This window comes from Bos javanicus, chromosome 23 (assembly GCF_032452875.1).
Source record: "Bos javanicus breed banteng chromosome 23, ARS-OSU_banteng_1.0, whole genome shotgun sequence".
NCBI classification, from domain to species: domain Eukaryota; kingdom Metazoa; phylum Chordata; class Mammalia; order Artiodactyla; family Bovidae; genus Bos; species Bos javanicus.
Genome location: NC_083890.1, coordinates 44,152,707 through 44,169,331, shown reverse-complemented (window position 1 = coordinate 44,169,331; position 16,625 = coordinate 44,152,707). Strand labels below are relative to the sequence as shown.

Here is a 16,625-nt window from a genome sequence, read left to right as displayed (position 1 = left end):
CTATGCTTATCTCTCTAATGTTTCTATTGTCAGACTTCACTGTGCACAGTAATGTGGGGTTGTAAAGATGATCTCACAAAGGCCTAAAAATAACTTATACTCTTTTGATACAATTCACTGCCTGAGGGTTCCCACTGCTATAGCCAATCTATTTTCCTAAATGTGTTCTGGAAGTTCAGGGGTCATATCTTCTGTGTAAGGTCTATAAGACTATGGCCCTCAGAAATCATTCTTTCTTTCTTGAACATTTTTGGGATATTTTTCAGGTTGCTATATACGCAGGGGAAGAAGGTGGATGGACCTGTCTTCATTCATTTTGTTTTTGTTTGTTATTTCTTCTAAGATAATGCCATGTGACGCCTATAGAAAATTCAAAGAGTTTAAACATATCTAAAGAGGAAAGCATTTAGAGATACTGCTACCAGGACTTTGAAGCTCTGTCTTTCTGGGCAGTCTTATTACATATATAAATACAGTTTTGTATTGATGGCACCCTACTATACCCAATGACTTTCCAGCTTACTGTTTCGTTGGATAATTTATTAAGGAGATACTTCATGTCAATAAGTAAAATTTACTTCAGTTTATAATAGGCACTTGGTAAGACACAGGTTCAATCCCTTGGTGAGGAGGATCCCCTGGAGAAGCAAATGGCAACCCACTCCAATATTCTTGCCTGGAAAATTCCATGGACAGTAAACCTGGTGGGTTGCAGTCCATGGGGTCAGAAAGAGTCAGACATGACTTAGTGACTAAACAACAGCAGCAATCTGGATTTTTAGGAGGACTAGGAAAATGCAGTTGAAATTGTGATTAATTTTTTCAGCTCCCTCCAGGAAAGCTGAAACAAACTGCACAAATAACACACACATAAAGAACTGAGGGCAATGTGATTTTCTCACCAGAGGGAATGAAGTCAGATATCATTATTATACATCATCACACTTGAGCTTTTTTAAAAAGGAGCTGCCACCGTCAGCACATTTCTCGTTGGCCATTTTCCCGTCTTCATATTTAGGGATTTTGAGAATTATACTCAGCAGAGCATTGCTTGAGAACCCCTCACCCCCCAACTCAGCATTTCTTCATTTTCCTATTTCCAGGTCAATTAGATAAACACTGAGATAGAGACATAATTTATGAGTATTCTTTCTGCCAAACCAAGAAATTTCCACATTATAAGCAAGGTCAGCTTACTAGAATCCAGTTGGCAGAGGGAAGGATGACATTTTGAACTCTTGTTCTTCACTCTGTGAACTGACCCTTGTATAAAGTGTTAAAAGAGGGGAAAGGACATTTTCAGAAGCGGGCAGCTAGTAGAACCAAAGGCTCCTTCACTCCTCTTGGCTCCAGCCTTCACCATGTTGGCCAGTGTGGGCTTTCTCCTAGGGTCTCTCTCTTGAATGCAGTTTCAGAAGCAGAAGCTTGTAGGATTTTGTTTTGAAGAATTTTCCTGCTAGCCAAGGATGGCCCAAAGGGGAAACTCCTTTCACCTGATGTTCTTGAAATAAGATTTTAGAGTCTGCCTCTGGTCCTTTAAGGCAGTTTCAAGCCCTGGTCCAAATTGAAGTGTTTACAGATTTAATGTTCCTTTTTTCCAGCCGAATACCTGGCATCTTATATATAAGTAAGCCCTCAATACATGACTACATGACTACATGAAATAAAATTAGGCTCCTCCTCCCTGTAAGACTTGATCCCACCTCAGTCTGCTTTTCCAACCCTCCCAGTTTTCTTTAGCTTTCCAACTATCATCAAAACCTTTTCACAAGAAAAGATTTGAAATTAATTTATACTAAAGTATCAATAAAAGTACTTGATGATGGCTGAAAGTGCTTCCTTCCCCAGAGAGATCTGAATAAAAATAAAGCCCCAGATAAAGTGTTTGCAGTACTCCTACCATCTAATGACAAGCTTTATTGAGGAAAGAAGGAAAGATTTCTTTTGAGTGTTGGATGAGGAGATGAGAGTGACTTGCCAAGCAAAGAGAAAACACTGCTATTGAATATATTATTCTCAGGTCAACTATCTGCAAGATAAGTGAATATATTATTTCTTACATATATTTATTTAGTGACGAGTACTTCAGTACTGAAGTACTTGAGTCACTTTACTTGTGTCCGACTCTTTTGTGACCTCATGGACTGTAGCCCGCCAGGCTCCTCTGTCCATGGGATTCTCCAGGCAAGAATCCTGGAGTGTGCTGCCATTTCCTCCTCCAGGGGATCTTCCTGACCCAGAAATTGGACCCCCAGTCTCCTATGTCTCCTTCCTGTAGGCAACCCACTCCAGGATTCTTGCCTGAAGAATCCCATGGACAGAGGAGCCTGGTGGACAATAGTCCATAGATTGCAGAAGTCAGCCAGGATTGAAGCGACTGAACAGGCTTCCTTTGTTTAGTGAGCTAGTACTTAACCGAAGATCTTCAGACTAGCACCCCCAAGGGATCCAAAATATCCCCACACTTTGAGAGCTTCTAGTATTTTTAAAGTTAGTTGGGTCTGTTGGGAAAAGAGAAACTTTCCCGAGATTTCATGCAGGTAGTAGGCAGAATTTCGTGCAGTCCAACATAAAAAGAGTTTTCTGGAGATCTCTGGAGGACTATGGTTTTTCCTGTGGTCATGTATGGATGTGAGAGTTGGACTGTGAAGAAGGCTGAGCGCCAAAGAATTGATGCTTTTGAACTGTGGTGTTGGAGAAGACTCTTGAGAGTCCTTTGGACTGCAAGGAGATCCAACCAGCCCATTCTGAAGGAGATCAGCCCTGGGATTTCTTTGGAAGGAATGATGCTAAAGCTGAAACTCCAATACTTTGGCCACCTCATGCGAAGAGTTGACTCATTGGAAAAGACTCTGATGCTGGGAGGGATTGGGGGCAGGAGGAGAAGGGGACGACAGAGGATGACATGGCTGGATGGCATCACTGACTTGATGGACGTGAGTCTGAGTGAACTCCGGGAGTTGGTGATGGACAGGGAGGCCTGGCGTGCTGCGATTCATGGGGTAGCAAAGAGTCGGACATGACTGAGCGACTGAACTGAACTGAACTGGAATATGGTAAAGCAATTAAACAAGAATGAAAAATCATAAAATTGTCAATAACACAAACTTCTTTATTTCTTAGCAAACAGAGTAAACCCAGGCTGACACTGATGCTCATTATTTGGATGATATGAAAGGAACAAACTGTCTAACTGCAGATCATGTGAACTTCTCTCCTAGATTGTTTGTGTCTTATGCTATCCAATCGTATAAATAAGTACACCTCAGAGGTAAATTGATACCAGCTGGTACCCTTACGGATCAGATTCCATCTTGAAATACGCCTCCCTTTTTAATCAAACCCTTCTTTTGTGTATAGAACACGTCCACCCCTATTCTTACCACCTACTCAATAGAGAAGTATAAACATCTCTGCCAAATCAGTATTTTAAATAACACTATATTATTTATTTCAGCCTTACAGTGCTAAAATTTCATATTGCAATGCCATCAGTGTAAAAGATGTAACTCTGGCTTTTTATTTTTTAATATTTTTGGCCACACCAAGCAGTATGTGGGATCTTAGTTCCCCAAAGAAGGATCGACCCCTGCTCCTAGCATTAGAAGCATATTTTCTTAACCACTGGACCACCAGGGTAGTCCCAACTCTAGCTTTTTTTTATATATATAATTTTTTATCTCTAGCTCACCAAGATCTGTTAGTATTGTCTGAGTTAACTTCTAGAGTTGACATCTCAAGGATGTTTTGGGTTGAATCATTCAGTGCTACATAAGAGTTATTCTGAATACTTGCTCTAACCTTGCCTTCTTCTCTGTCTGGTTCTATTATGTCTCAGAACAATGGGCCATTGTAAGTGCTGCTTTTGAGCAGATGAAAGTTATAAAACAGACCTGAGCTGATCGGATTTTGACATTGACTTTTGAACATTACAGTACTTCCCCACCTTTAAAAATAATGCCTTGCACAGCTATTCTTACACGTGATCTGCAGCTATGCTCCCCAGAGAGTAAAATCATTTATTGAAAACCTATTTCAGAACTTGGTCATGGCATGTTAGAGAACTCAGTCGTTCTCTAGTCAACCTGGTAAAATGAAGTCCCTTTTGCAAGTGAATAATCAATCATCCCTTCCCAAATACATTTAAGTCAAAATTTTCAGAGTTTTCTTAAAGCATGGTCCTTTCACACTATATGTCCATTTTGTAAGACTTCAAATTCCCTTTCTTGGTCCACTCTCTAGAAACGACTGATTCCAAACCCATCCTCCAACCCCCAGGGTTCAACTCTGTTTTTCAAGTTTCCAGTTTATCATCTCCTTATCAATCATGTATTCATTTGTGCTCACCAGCAGTGGATTGTGTGCGCGCACACACACACACTCTCTCTCACCGCTGAGTCATCACAGTTTCTGTAGACTCACAATAGAGTTCAGAACCTGTCGCCCACATCTCACTGGGAGCTAAGGAGCCAGAAGACAGCTTTCTCCTCTCGTAAATGTCAAGTGTTCAGCATGCCTCCACTGGGGGCTGAACAGAAATATAACCTTAGGGAAATCAGTCTTTGGGTCTGGGCAAAGCTCTGAGAATTCTGAGTCCGAAGTCTGCTTTCTCTGTAAGGGTGTATGATTGGTAGCTTCAGCTTCCTCTCTCATCAATCAGACTTAACTCTGCAGCACCAGGTTGGTGTCTGACTTGCTCTCATTGGGTGGGAAAACCCATAAGACATATCGAAGGAGATGTTCAGGTTTGTCTTAGGAGTAGCCCATGGAGCTGTGGGTATGGGAGAAGGGAATCTGGTGGTCATCCTCCAAAGGCTTCTTTTCTTGTTTGATTTGTTTTAAATTTGTGGGAATACCCATTTTATTAAACCTGAAGTAACTTCTTAAATGCAGCTTCTCTTTTCTCAATCCAATATGTACATACCACATCACACTTATTGCTAATTCTGCTTGTCAACAAAGGGTACAAGAGGGTCATGGAAAACCCACTAGAGATCTTGTATTTGACTACCATTATGGCTTTGATGAGCAGATCGCAAAGTGTTGTGCCTAAAAATCCTTACTGAGGTTTGGTAGGGAGGCTGCATCACCAGAATAAGCTCAGGTATCAAAACAAAGTTTCTTTTTGCTGTTATGTTTATTTTGTTACATTCAGACAGAAAAGATTGCATTTAGGCAAACTGACATTATGCCAGTGGGAAATCTGACCAAACAATCAGAAGTGGAAGAGGAAGAAAGGCCAGGAAAGAGGGAGGGGGGTGAAATCAAGCATCCACTCTTTACTTTACCCCAGAAAACAGCCCGCAATTATAATTACCCACCTTGTTCTGGAGCTCAGAATAAAAGTGACGTTGCACCAAACCCTACCCAAGCAGCCTGTCCTGATTAGAAAGTACTCCACACCTTGGAGAACTGAGGAGACGTGAGCGAGCGCAATTTTAAATGCAAATTAAACTGAGGGGGTAGCAGAGAGAACACATAAAAGACAGTAAAACAAAACCTTTCAGTTTTCTTAAATTAGCAGTCTAATGTGTTCTAAAGAGCAGCTCCCCTCAGATCTCGTCTTAGGGGTTGCATTTCATCACAATATAAAACGGGCAGATCCGTCACTTGCCTCTGCTCGGTGCTCTTGAATTGAGATTGAAGGGAAAATTAGAAGCTGTTCATTTGGGCTTCTGGGCTCAGCAGCGTTGCATAGCTTCGTTTTATGCTCAGCCGTGTCCTGTCCAAAGGGGCCAACAAGTGCTGGTGAGTATCTGCTAACTTCAAGACTCTTCCTTTCATTTATCTTTCGGGGTTTCATTTACCTTTTGGAGGGGGGAAATCTCCCAAAAGATTTACATTACAATGCAGCTTGCAAAACCTAGGAAATTTCAGACAGCTTTTCAAGCCTCTTGCAGTGACTGATTCGAAGAAGGAAGAGAGTTATTTTCAGCCTAGATGCTGGTGACTGATCCATGTATTAATTATAACAGGGGAATGTTTAACAGATGCCAGCTAAGATGGCCTGTCCCCACCACCCTCAGCCAGCATTAGGGTAAGGACTGGTACCCCGACAACTTTTCTACCATATTAACTGTTTAACCGTGTATTCCTGTTGTAATTGCAAATAAAACTGGAGCTTGAAGCTCTAAAAATAATTAAACCAAAACCATTTTTTAAAATGACTATGACAGTTCTCTGCCTGAGGATGAGTGGCGGTGGCCGGGGGTGGCGATGGGGGTGGAGATGGGGAGGGAGAGATGGGGTATTGGACCCGTGTGATGGTGACATGTAGATTTTGATGGTGATGGTTTTCTGCCAAAGTTTTACACGGGAAGCTGGTCATTTTCTTCCTTCGCAGTGGAGGATACAAAGAGGCTGGGGCTGGCGTCACCTTCCGTTGCTAAGGTAACATGCTCTGGCCATTTTATCTGATAAAGAAGTCCAGCAGTTGGGTATATGTTATTCATTGCCGATCTAATCAAACAATCAAAATTGTTTACTTTCACCGGGAATATTTAGTGAGATCAAAGACACTCTGACTGAAATTGCTCTTACTGCCGGCAGTTAACCCTTGATTTTTTTTTTTCCTCTTTTTTTGCAGTAAGTATGATTTGCTGTTGGGGTAGCTTTTGGATATTTTTAAAAGTTTCCTTCTAGCAGATTTGGCTTCTTAAAATATGCACTGTTAGAAAGAAAAACGAATTAGATTATCCTTCTGAGTTTGATTTTAATGACTTGGTCTTGTTACTTCTTTCCAAAAACATCCTGCAGAAATAGATACTACGTTTGTGCAAGTATCTGAGAAAGACTACATATGTTAGAAAGAACCTAACAGGCTTTTTTTTTTTTTTTAATGAAATATATTAGCTTCCTGACAGGCATGATAATATTATGGGGATCATTGCAATTCGGAAATAATTGCTGGTGCTTGGCAAACCAGATTTCTTTTTCATAAGCAGCCTGTGTCAGAGGCAAGCAGGTGATGGTCTTTAGCACTTTATAAAACGTGCTGGAGGAAATCACTACAAGGAAGGAACGCAAGGCATTTTTACAGCAAACATGTTAGCATGTGTCATAAATGCAAGGCATCTGTAAGTGGAGGCTCTGATTCCCAGGTTAGTGCTCACTGCTCAAGGGGGATTGTAAGTCCCTGGATCAATTAAGGATCAATGTTCAGAACAGCTGATACTTAATGATGTCATTTATCAGACCTTTTGAAAACAGCATGAAAATTTAAAAGCTTATTTTCCAGTTAATACACAGCAAAGAAAAACTGGTATGTTATCTCTCTTTAGCCTGGATCACCTGTATTTTCTGAGTAGAATATATTACTTTTAATAAATGTTGGTGAAATGCTTCATTTTCTTATACAGTAGGAAAGCTCTGTTGACAGATGGATTTAAAACTGGAAATGTCAGTCAAATAATGGCATGTTTAATGGGATATTTCTTATCTCCAAATCATATTTGACAGTCTAAAGTATTGTGGATTTTTTTTTCTCTCCCATAGGCAATACAAGTGACTATTTTGCCTTAAAACTCTTGTTTCTGGAACATCAAGCATGGATTATCCCAAAATGGATTATTTTCTGGATGTGGAGTCTGCTCCTAGACTCTTGGATGTTGAGTCGGCTCAGAGATTCTTCTACAGCCAAGGAGCTCAAGGTAATTAAAGACAGGAAACTCCTCTCATTTGCATGTTGGTTTTATATTAACAATGCCCTGTGGCCTGTAGCAGTGTAAGCTCTGCTGCAGGAATTCAACAACTGGGATTTCTCAGTTGGTAACCCCTACCGAGCTGTTTCTGGCATGGAGGCAGGCATACAGCAAAATGAATTAACCTAAACTTCTTGATTTGGTTCAAAAGCAACCTACCCAGCTTTTGTACAAATGCCCCTTGGAAAGATATGTTAGAAAATGATGCCCCCACCTCGTTGCAACCAAAGTGTAAGATTGAAAGACTTCAGGGATGCTTTTAGCCCCAGGAAAAGGTGGAGTTTTCAGCCTCTGAACTGGAAGACCCAGGGCACCCTGACCTCTCTGTCTGAAATCCAGCTGGGTGAGAGGCTCCTGAGAGAGGCTTTGAACTCCTACAAACAGCATCCTGATCTATTTTAGATGAATTCAATCACAGACTCAAGCAATCAGCAGTGTCCTTGGGGAACACAAAGGAACTTGCCTGTTGTGAAGTGTGGCTGATGTATACATTTAAATTATAGATTTTAAGATGGTCAATTAGGCTCCACTTTGCTTGTTCTTCTGTTCCAGGGTGCACTTAGAAACTTGTGCGTGCACACTGAAGTACAGAATGAGGCTGGGGGATTACATGGGCTCTCCCGACAGGCAGGAGAGTTTTTTAAAGCCTATTTTCCCTTTTCCGTGGACTATTTAAGGTAATCAGGAAACCTGAGCATAGGCATATCCCAAATGGTACAAGTAACACAGAGAGAAAGGCAATGTCCATATCCTTAAATAGAGAAGTAGTTGAATTCTTGGAAGTCACGAGGGAGAACTAAAAAGGATAGATGCTGTTTTGACAAAGCTGGCATCTTTCACTGCTACGTGCTAATGGGCACTTCACACAGGGCCCTGCTGACTTCTGCCTTGGGTTTCCCAGTTGTCTCTTCTGATTTGGTTTTGCCTGGCTCTCACGCCAAATTCTCACAGCAACTTCAGTGGCTTGCAAGCCTCCTCCTTCTCTGCTTCCATTTTCCTGGATAGGATCCAGTCTTAAAGGCAACAGAGACTGGTAATTATCTGGTTGATGGGCTTGGGTCAGTATGCACATCAGCAACAGCTAATTCTTCTCATCCCTGTGGGTACGTGTAGTCAGCATCGCTCCTCTCAGCCACTGAAAGAGACATGAGAATGTTACTGAGTTAGCAGAAGCCTGAGATGCTGGCCAGATCCTCTAGCGCCTTCTGGGTCTGGAAGAAGCTGCTAGGAGCAGATGCAGACGGAGGCCAGAAGAAACGGGGGAGCTGAGGCAGGGCTCCATCCCATCTCTGGTTCTGTGTTGAAACACTGCTGCATCTGTCCACTCCATTTGAACAGGAGAATAATGCTGGTGCTTGGGGGTCATGCACCTGAGCTGCACTTCTGTTAACAGAGCAGAGAAAGGGAGCAAATCACAGATACTAAAGATGCCCATTTTGCCTTGCAGGAGCCACGGTTTAAGCCTTTAAGAGCCGTGGGCTCCAGGCATTGACGGAAGGAAAGCAGTCAGGGTGTGGGAGGCTCAGAGGACTCAAGGCAGCCTGGTGGTTGTCGGCAGATGGAGCCGGGGGTGGAGTGGTCAGAACTGTCACCATCGGTGACTGTGGTTTAGACACCAGAGCTGGAAAGGCTGGAAAGTGCATGGGAGGTGGTAGCGTAAGCTGCCTCGGCTGCCTGATAGGACGTTCATTTGGGGATAATCAGAATGATATTCCAATGAAGGAGTTGTGGATCTGTAGTAAGAGTGGGGGCTCCCTAAACAACATCCAGGTGGGTTTTTCATAAACCCCCTGACTTCTTGAATCAGAAATCCGAGTATAAGACCTAGGAGTTTGCATTTTAAGAGGTCCAATGATGATTACCCAGATATCCCACTATTCTGAGGACCAACATTTAAGAACCAGTCCATCCTGTCTGATTTCTCTCCTTCCACCCCAGAATGGGGCCACTTTCCTCACCATTAGAGGGAGGATGACACAGTGGTTACAACCAGACCCTGACTGCCGAGGTTCAAACCCTGGGTCTGCCACAGTCAACCTGGGAAAACTAACCTCTTTGACTTTCAATGTCCTCCCCTGAAAAATGGGAACAGTGTTGTTGTTCAGCCCTTCAGTCATGCATAGGCCCAAGTCATGAGTTGTTAAGAGCACTAATGAGGTAAGATTTGAAAATGCTTTCAACTGCCACATGGGAAACACCATACATGAGCAAAGCAATAAAATAAACATCTTTGCAAAAGGCTGTCCCTTCTCTGAGATTTGAAAGGAAGCCACTGCCTTACAAACAAAAGTGCTACCTGATAAGACTGAACCTCCTATTTTTTTTAACACACACACAAAAAGTCAATTTTAAGTAAATTTTGGGGCAAAACTGAAAAACAGGGAGTACCAAGAGAAACTTCTATCCTTCCTTTCACTTTAAAACTGAGAACCCCTCTCCCAACAGCTTCCCCAGAGCCCCATCGCCTAGGACTAATCACCCCCAGGGTCTCCTGGCTGGGGAGTGACTTGCTGCCACTGTGACTTGTCACTGCATTTTTCCAGCTCCCTCACAGCAGCTTCCTTCTGCTCAGCACAGACACCACCTCCCTGGACCACAAGGCCCTCAGCCCGAAGAAGGGACTCCAGTGAGTGTGCAGAGGGCTGAGGACCGGGGCTTACACCTTCCCTTTCTGAACCAAATGCACAGGTGGTAGAGTGGATGTCGAAAGCCAATGGCAAGGCCCGCAGGGCCAGGGAAAGGAGGGCAGGACGGTGGCTGGCTCTTGAGAAAGGCATGTGGAGCAATCAGGGCCTTTCGCTGCTGCTACAATGCAGCACACAGCAGCTTTCTCCACGGCCAGCCCAGCCCAGCCCAGCCTCAGGGGGATGTTAGTGAGGTCGAGCAGCCCCCACTGGATACCCTCTTCTATAAAGAAGGCCCACATGGAAATACTGTATTAAGTACCTGGAATGTGGACGACTTAGGATTTGGTTGGCTAAACTGATGTATGATTATTGCCTTTTACTGGGTTGTGCATTCTTGAGGCAATGCAGACTTGTCAATAGACTGATCAAGGACAGGTGTAAGTATTTTAAAGGGGAAACCAAGAAAATAATTTCATTTTCCACACATTACTTTCCTTGCATATTTTAAAGGGGAAACCAAGAAAATAATTTCATTTTCCACACATTACTTTCCTTGCATCAGTTGCGGTACAAATTCATAAACTTTTGGGGAAACAGCCCTTCTATATTCATTACATGAAGAATGGTTATCCAAAGCAACAACGAGAATTGCAATGTTTGTGACCCCATCAAGGTTGTTTTTCACTTTCTCTTGGAAAGTGGCAAAAAGCCTGTCCCTGGGTAGAGGATATTTTGAGCTACTAAAAGCAAGAGGAATCCAGAAAGATAAGAAAAAGAGAAAAATGATCTAAGATCTGTTCTGGGACAGATTCTGCTGAAATTCCCAGAGAGTTTTTTAAAAGCCAGTCCTCTGCTCTGCTGAATAAAGCAGGCTTGTTATTTCCCCCCATCTCCATTATTCCCTTGGTTTGATCTCTGGGTAGGGAAGATGAGCTCGCTTCTCCTGAGGGATTCTGCTGTAGAAACCATGATGTGTTAACAAGGAGCAGAAAAAAAGTCCAGAGTCATCCTGTTCATCTCCCGCCAGTGAAGGATGCCCTCCCGGTTCACCTGTGATGCTTCTTCAACAGTAAATACGGCTCACACAGGGAGTCCTGCAAAAGTCCCCATTAACACAAAGGGAAAATTGTGGAGGCTGAAGATGCACGTGATATCAAGACCAGTCACATCCTGACATCACGTAACTTGCAATCACCCGTCTTTCATGCTTCTGACAATGATCTCCCACACACTCAGCTTCAGAGTCATACTTTTTTTTTTACCTAAGCTGGGAGGGAAATCATAAAATCACAAAATTGGCATCACAGGATTTTAGGTTGAAATGAACACTATAGTTCAGTGATTTTTCTCTACCCTTGCCCTAAACCAAGTAATCCAGAATTGGTAAGGGCCCGACCCAGGTCCCAGTGCCACATTTTACACAAGCCGCTGGGTTATTCTGGTGAACCCTGAAGGTTGAGAACTAGCGTTATGAAGCATTAATCACTCAGCTCAGCTCCAGACTAGCAGCCTCTGTGTCATCAGGGAACTTGTTAAGAATGCCAGAATTTCAGACATCCTAGACCTAGAGAATCGGAATCTAAAGTTAACAAGATAGCGAGGCAATTTATGCTAAAAGTGTGAGAGGCAATGATTGAACCTGGAGCACATTAGAAACACCTGGTAAGCTTCTGTGGCCTCAAGGCTGGAGTCCTGGGACAAAACCAATTAAGTCAGAATCCTTGGTGTGAGTCCCACACTTGGGAATCTATCAAATTATGCCGGGTGATTCAAATGTGCAACCGGGGCTGTGAACTTCTGACCTCCCATTTTACAGGAAAGGAGGTTTCAGCACAATCATGCAGCTATTCTTGCCTGAGTATCTTTATCTATGTCTTTCCCTTTAAAGAAATCCAAACCATTGGAAAGGTGCAAGTGGGCTTTTTTTTTTTTTTAAAGACTGGACTACGCATCAGTGCTGCACTCTGCGTATTCATTGTATCTGTGAATCCTCAAAGAAATTTAGCAAAAGAGGAGTTATAATGCTCATTTCACAGATTAGAAAAGACTGTCATTTAAATTCCCTGGAGAAGGGAATGGCTACCCACTCCAGTATTCTTGCCTGGAGAATGCCAAGGACAGAGGAGCCTGGGGGGCTACAGTCCATGGTGTCGAAAAGAGTCGGACCCGACTAAGCAACTAACACTTTGACTTTCATACATTTAAATCATAGCGTAGTCAGAAGCTGAATTCAAGGATATCTGACTCCAACAACCCCACAGGCAATAAACATAACGTTTGTGACCAAGTCACACCTCTGAAGATGGGGAAGCTCAGAGTGGTTCAGCCACATGCCCAGATCACAGAGCTCATCCTGAGAAGGTGGAGGAGACCAAAGACCTCCTGGATGGAGCAGTAGGTCTCTTCTTACCACACCAATCATGCCCTCTCTACTGTGTTCAGGTTCTTTCCTCCAAGACCATCAATATCTTTGGGTGTTTAAATGACATTCAAAAGGGAAAATACATAAAAAGGCAGCCATTTGTCTAATGTTACTAGACGATCAAATTTATGACTCCTGCTCACAATTGCCCCCTCTTTTATCATTTTAAATCACTCCTGGCACTGGAACCAGGTGCTGTAGTCGTTACTTCATCCTAATGCATCTTTTCTGTCGTCTACATTGTCTTGTTCGACAAAGGAAAACGCCAGTTTTGACAACTGATGAATGCCCCGGTGAGCAGCTAAGTCAGAAACTAATCTAAAACCCCCTCTCTCCACCATTTCCCGCCCTGTCCCCCACCCCAACTAGCTTCCAGCTCCTCTTTTCTCCACCCTGTGAAATCTGCCAGAACAGCTGGTTTTTCAGTCTTTGGTGGTTTAGTCGCTCGGTCGTGTCCAACTCTGAGCGACCCCATGGACTGTAGCCCGCCAGGCTCCTCTGTCCATGGGATTCTCCAGGCAAGGATACTGGAGTGGGTTGCCATTCCCTTCTTCAGGGGATCTTCCGACCCAGGGATTAAACCCACGTCTCCTGCATTGCAGGTGGATTCTTTACCAACTGAGCTATGAGGGAAGTCTTTTTCAGTCTTTAGCTTTGAGTTTAATGTACTGTAAACCTAAAGTCTAAGCCCCTGGGACTTCTTCACGTGGCCCCAAGAGACAAAAGACATTTGATTGCACTCAGTTGTTTGCAAATTGTTAACAACAGTCATCTACATAGAAAGTGTTCATGCTATTTTCTTTCTTTCTTTCTCTTTCTCTTTTTTTTGTGTGGGATCTTAGTTCCCTGACCAGGGATTGAACATGCACCCTTGGCAGAGAAAGCATAAGAGTCCTAACCCCTGGACAGCCAGGGAATTCCCCAGTGCCTGCTATTTTCTTTCCTGGTGTTTATGACCCAGCTCCAACATCGCCTCCTCTGTGATGTCTTGCCTGACTTTTCCAGGACTTTCTCCCATAATATTCTGATTAGCTTATATTCTAGCCACTAGCATATTATATTATTCTGCTTCCACCACTTACTAGATGCATGAGTTCATGTAGATGGCTATACTTCTCTAAGCCTCAGGGTCCTAATCAAAATGCATATAATACTAGATCCACATTCATAGGGGTTTCTGAGAATGAAGGAGGTGTGCTTATGAAGTGCTTGGTACATTGTTATTATTGATTAGTTACTGAAACTCTTGTTTTGTTATTAGGTGCCTGTTACCTACATAGATGGTGGTGATCTTAAATACCATATTCTGGATGCCTAGTACCATCCTTGATATACAGTGGAAGTATTAAGATTTACTAAAGGTCTCGGTGGAACTAAAGGAATGAAAATGCTTAAATCTGCGTTACAAAGAGAAACTTGGGATTCAAGAAAAGGACTTTTGACAATTCATGATAGAGAAAATAAAAACTCCCTAAGACCTTTAAATAATTAAAATCTTTAGTTGGAAATAGAGACTCTGCTTAAGGCTGAGGGGAGGGACAGGCAAAATTAATTTTCAAATACATAGAGAAGCAGGAAATGGAAGAAAGTCATCAACTCTGATGTACCTTCTATAAAGCAGGGGGGAAAAAGGCAAAAGCAAAAAGAAAATACAGCAGGAGGGAGTTGGTGCACTATTGAAAAGAATTAACCTTTTAAAATCGATTTCCAGGGGTTCCTGAATAGTATCCTTCTTAGAAGGACTTTTTAATATACAATAGTCTGCGAAGGCTGAGTTTTTATTTTGCCTAAAAATAAAAGGAAGGCTTGAACCCCTCAACATTTACTCTGATGAACTTACTTGAGATCAAGTCAAAAGCTGCTCTGAACACGTTCCAGAAACTAGCTCTGGGCTGTCCTTTAGTTGAGATTCCTTTCTCCTTCCTTCTTCAGACCTTTACTACCTAGGCAAGTCCTTATACTTGGGAATGCTTAATCCTCAAGCTGGCTGCCGTTCACACTCCTGGAAGGTGGCCGTGGATACCCACCTAAGCCCTACATTGGAGCCAGACACCTGAGCAGGTTATATTCCTTCTCCACGTCCGTCCCCTGAAACTTTCTTACACGTAGCTCATAATTCGCTCTTTAAGGACTGAGGCAAAAACAGTGATTCTAAAGCAGCTGTGTCCTCGCTGAGGGCACAGCTGCCAGCTGGACCTAACCGTTTCCATTCACCCATCTGCCCCTCAGAGCTCTGCTAGGGCCAGCACAGCAAAACGGGCTGCATCTTTTCTGTCTTTGTGGGGATGTCCTTAACCAAGTAGTTAACGTGTCATCAGACTACTTTTCAGACCCTTGTCTCTGAGAGGTGCTTCAGGCGACAGTTTTCTTATGTAGTTTCCAGCCTTGTTTTTATGATGCTGAAGTCATTGCCCTCAACAAATACTCAGTTTGGGGCATTTTTCTGGTTGTTTTTTTCTCTCTGTAGCTCTAGCCAGGAAGCAGCCTGCTGTGCTTCACTCATGGGTGACAAGCTAACTACCAAGCCTTCCCTCTTAACCTCCCACACACTCCATTTTAGACCTGTAATTGCTCGCATTCAGGCTCTCCAAACCTGTGTTTAATGCAGGGAACATTATGAAGGAGAGGGTGAACGCAGATCGAGAAGGAAGATATTGTGGAGATAGCCAGCCTGCCGATTCTGTGCATATATAGATGACCGTGAAGCCCAAGCTCCCGTTTCTGGGTGTGCCCTTGAACAGGACATTTCTCTGCACACAGTAGCTTCTCGGTGCCGTCCGTTTACGTGCACGTGGCTTTCCATTGCTTTCTGTGCCTTTGCCCCCAGCAAGCACCTGCTTTGTCACATACTGCGATTCAGGGCTCGTAAGTAGGGCATAAGGACAAGAGGCAAGAGAGAAGATGAGAGGATGAGACACAGAGAGGAAGAAAGTCATACGAAAATACAATAAAATAACTGCTCGATTAATAACGCCTGCTTTCACATACAGCATACAGAGAGTGGACTAAAGACGCAGCCCACACACAGGCAGCATCAGCTATGACCCAATTAGCATAAACAATTCACAGGTGCTTGGAAAAAATTCTCACTCCTCATTACTCAAACAAATCTGTTCCTAAAAACTTTCAGTACCACCCTCTCTGAGCCAGCAGAAGCAAGGACAGAGAGCCTAAAGCATCAAAATCAGCTCATGGACAATAAATACCATTTTTAATATTTTTGAGAAAATTTTAATAAACAATCAGACCCACACAATTATACAGGGATTGAGGAGCCTGGTGGGCTAGAGTCCATGGGGTCACAAATAGTCCGACACGACTGAGCAACTACTACTGCTGGATGAATATTGGTATTAAATCGGACCTCTGAAATGTTAGGACTGATCAGAGAGATTGTCTTAGAGATCTCTGTACCTTTTTTCAATCATAAAAGCAAAACGTACTCAGACGCTCAGTCGTGTCCAACTCTTTGTGACCCTGTGGACTGTAGCCTGTCAGGCTCCTCTGTTCATGGGATTCTCCAGGCAAGAATCCTAGAATGGGTTACCACTTCCTCCTCCAGGGGATCTTCCCACAGGAAGATCAGACCCACGTCTCTTGCATCTCCTGAACCAGCAGGGGGGTTCTTTGCCACCAGCACCACCTGGGAAACCCAAAAGCAAAGCAAGGGTAAAATATTAAGGTGTTTGGGGGGAAATGGAAAGGAAAATCAACCCCACACATCTATTTTAATTTTTTATTTTACTTTCAATTTCAAGCACATTCATATTTTTACAAAATTACAGTCATGGCATATGCAAAATTGTGGAGGTATGACTGAAATCTTTCCCAAGCTGGAGAAGAATGTCATAATATTTTAGGGCTTGGGTTGTGGAA

General features: G+C 43.0%; 1 protein-coding gene across 7 annotated transcripts in view; it reads left to right on the top strand.

The window, feature by feature from the left end:
* PHACTR1 (phosphatase and actin regulator 1) overlaps positions 1–16,625 on the top strand; it is a 525,946-nt gene that overhangs the window by 767 nt on the left and 508,554 nt on the right. Inside the window, exons 1-2 of one of the 7 annotated variants that reach the window (XM_061398845.1) lie at positions 5,304–5,748; positions 7,495–7,649. In XM_061398845.1, coding sequence (XP_061254829.1) covers positions 7,547–7,649 — 103 coding nt within the window. In that variant the 5' untranslated portion in view covers positions 5,304–5,748; positions 7,495–7,546. Of the gene's footprint in view, positions 1–5,303; positions 5,749–6,277; positions 6,586–7,494; positions 7,650–16,625 lie in introns of those variants that run through there. The other 6 variants (XM_061398849.1, XM_061398846.1, XM_061398851.1 and 3 more) reach the window with 6 other exon arrangements.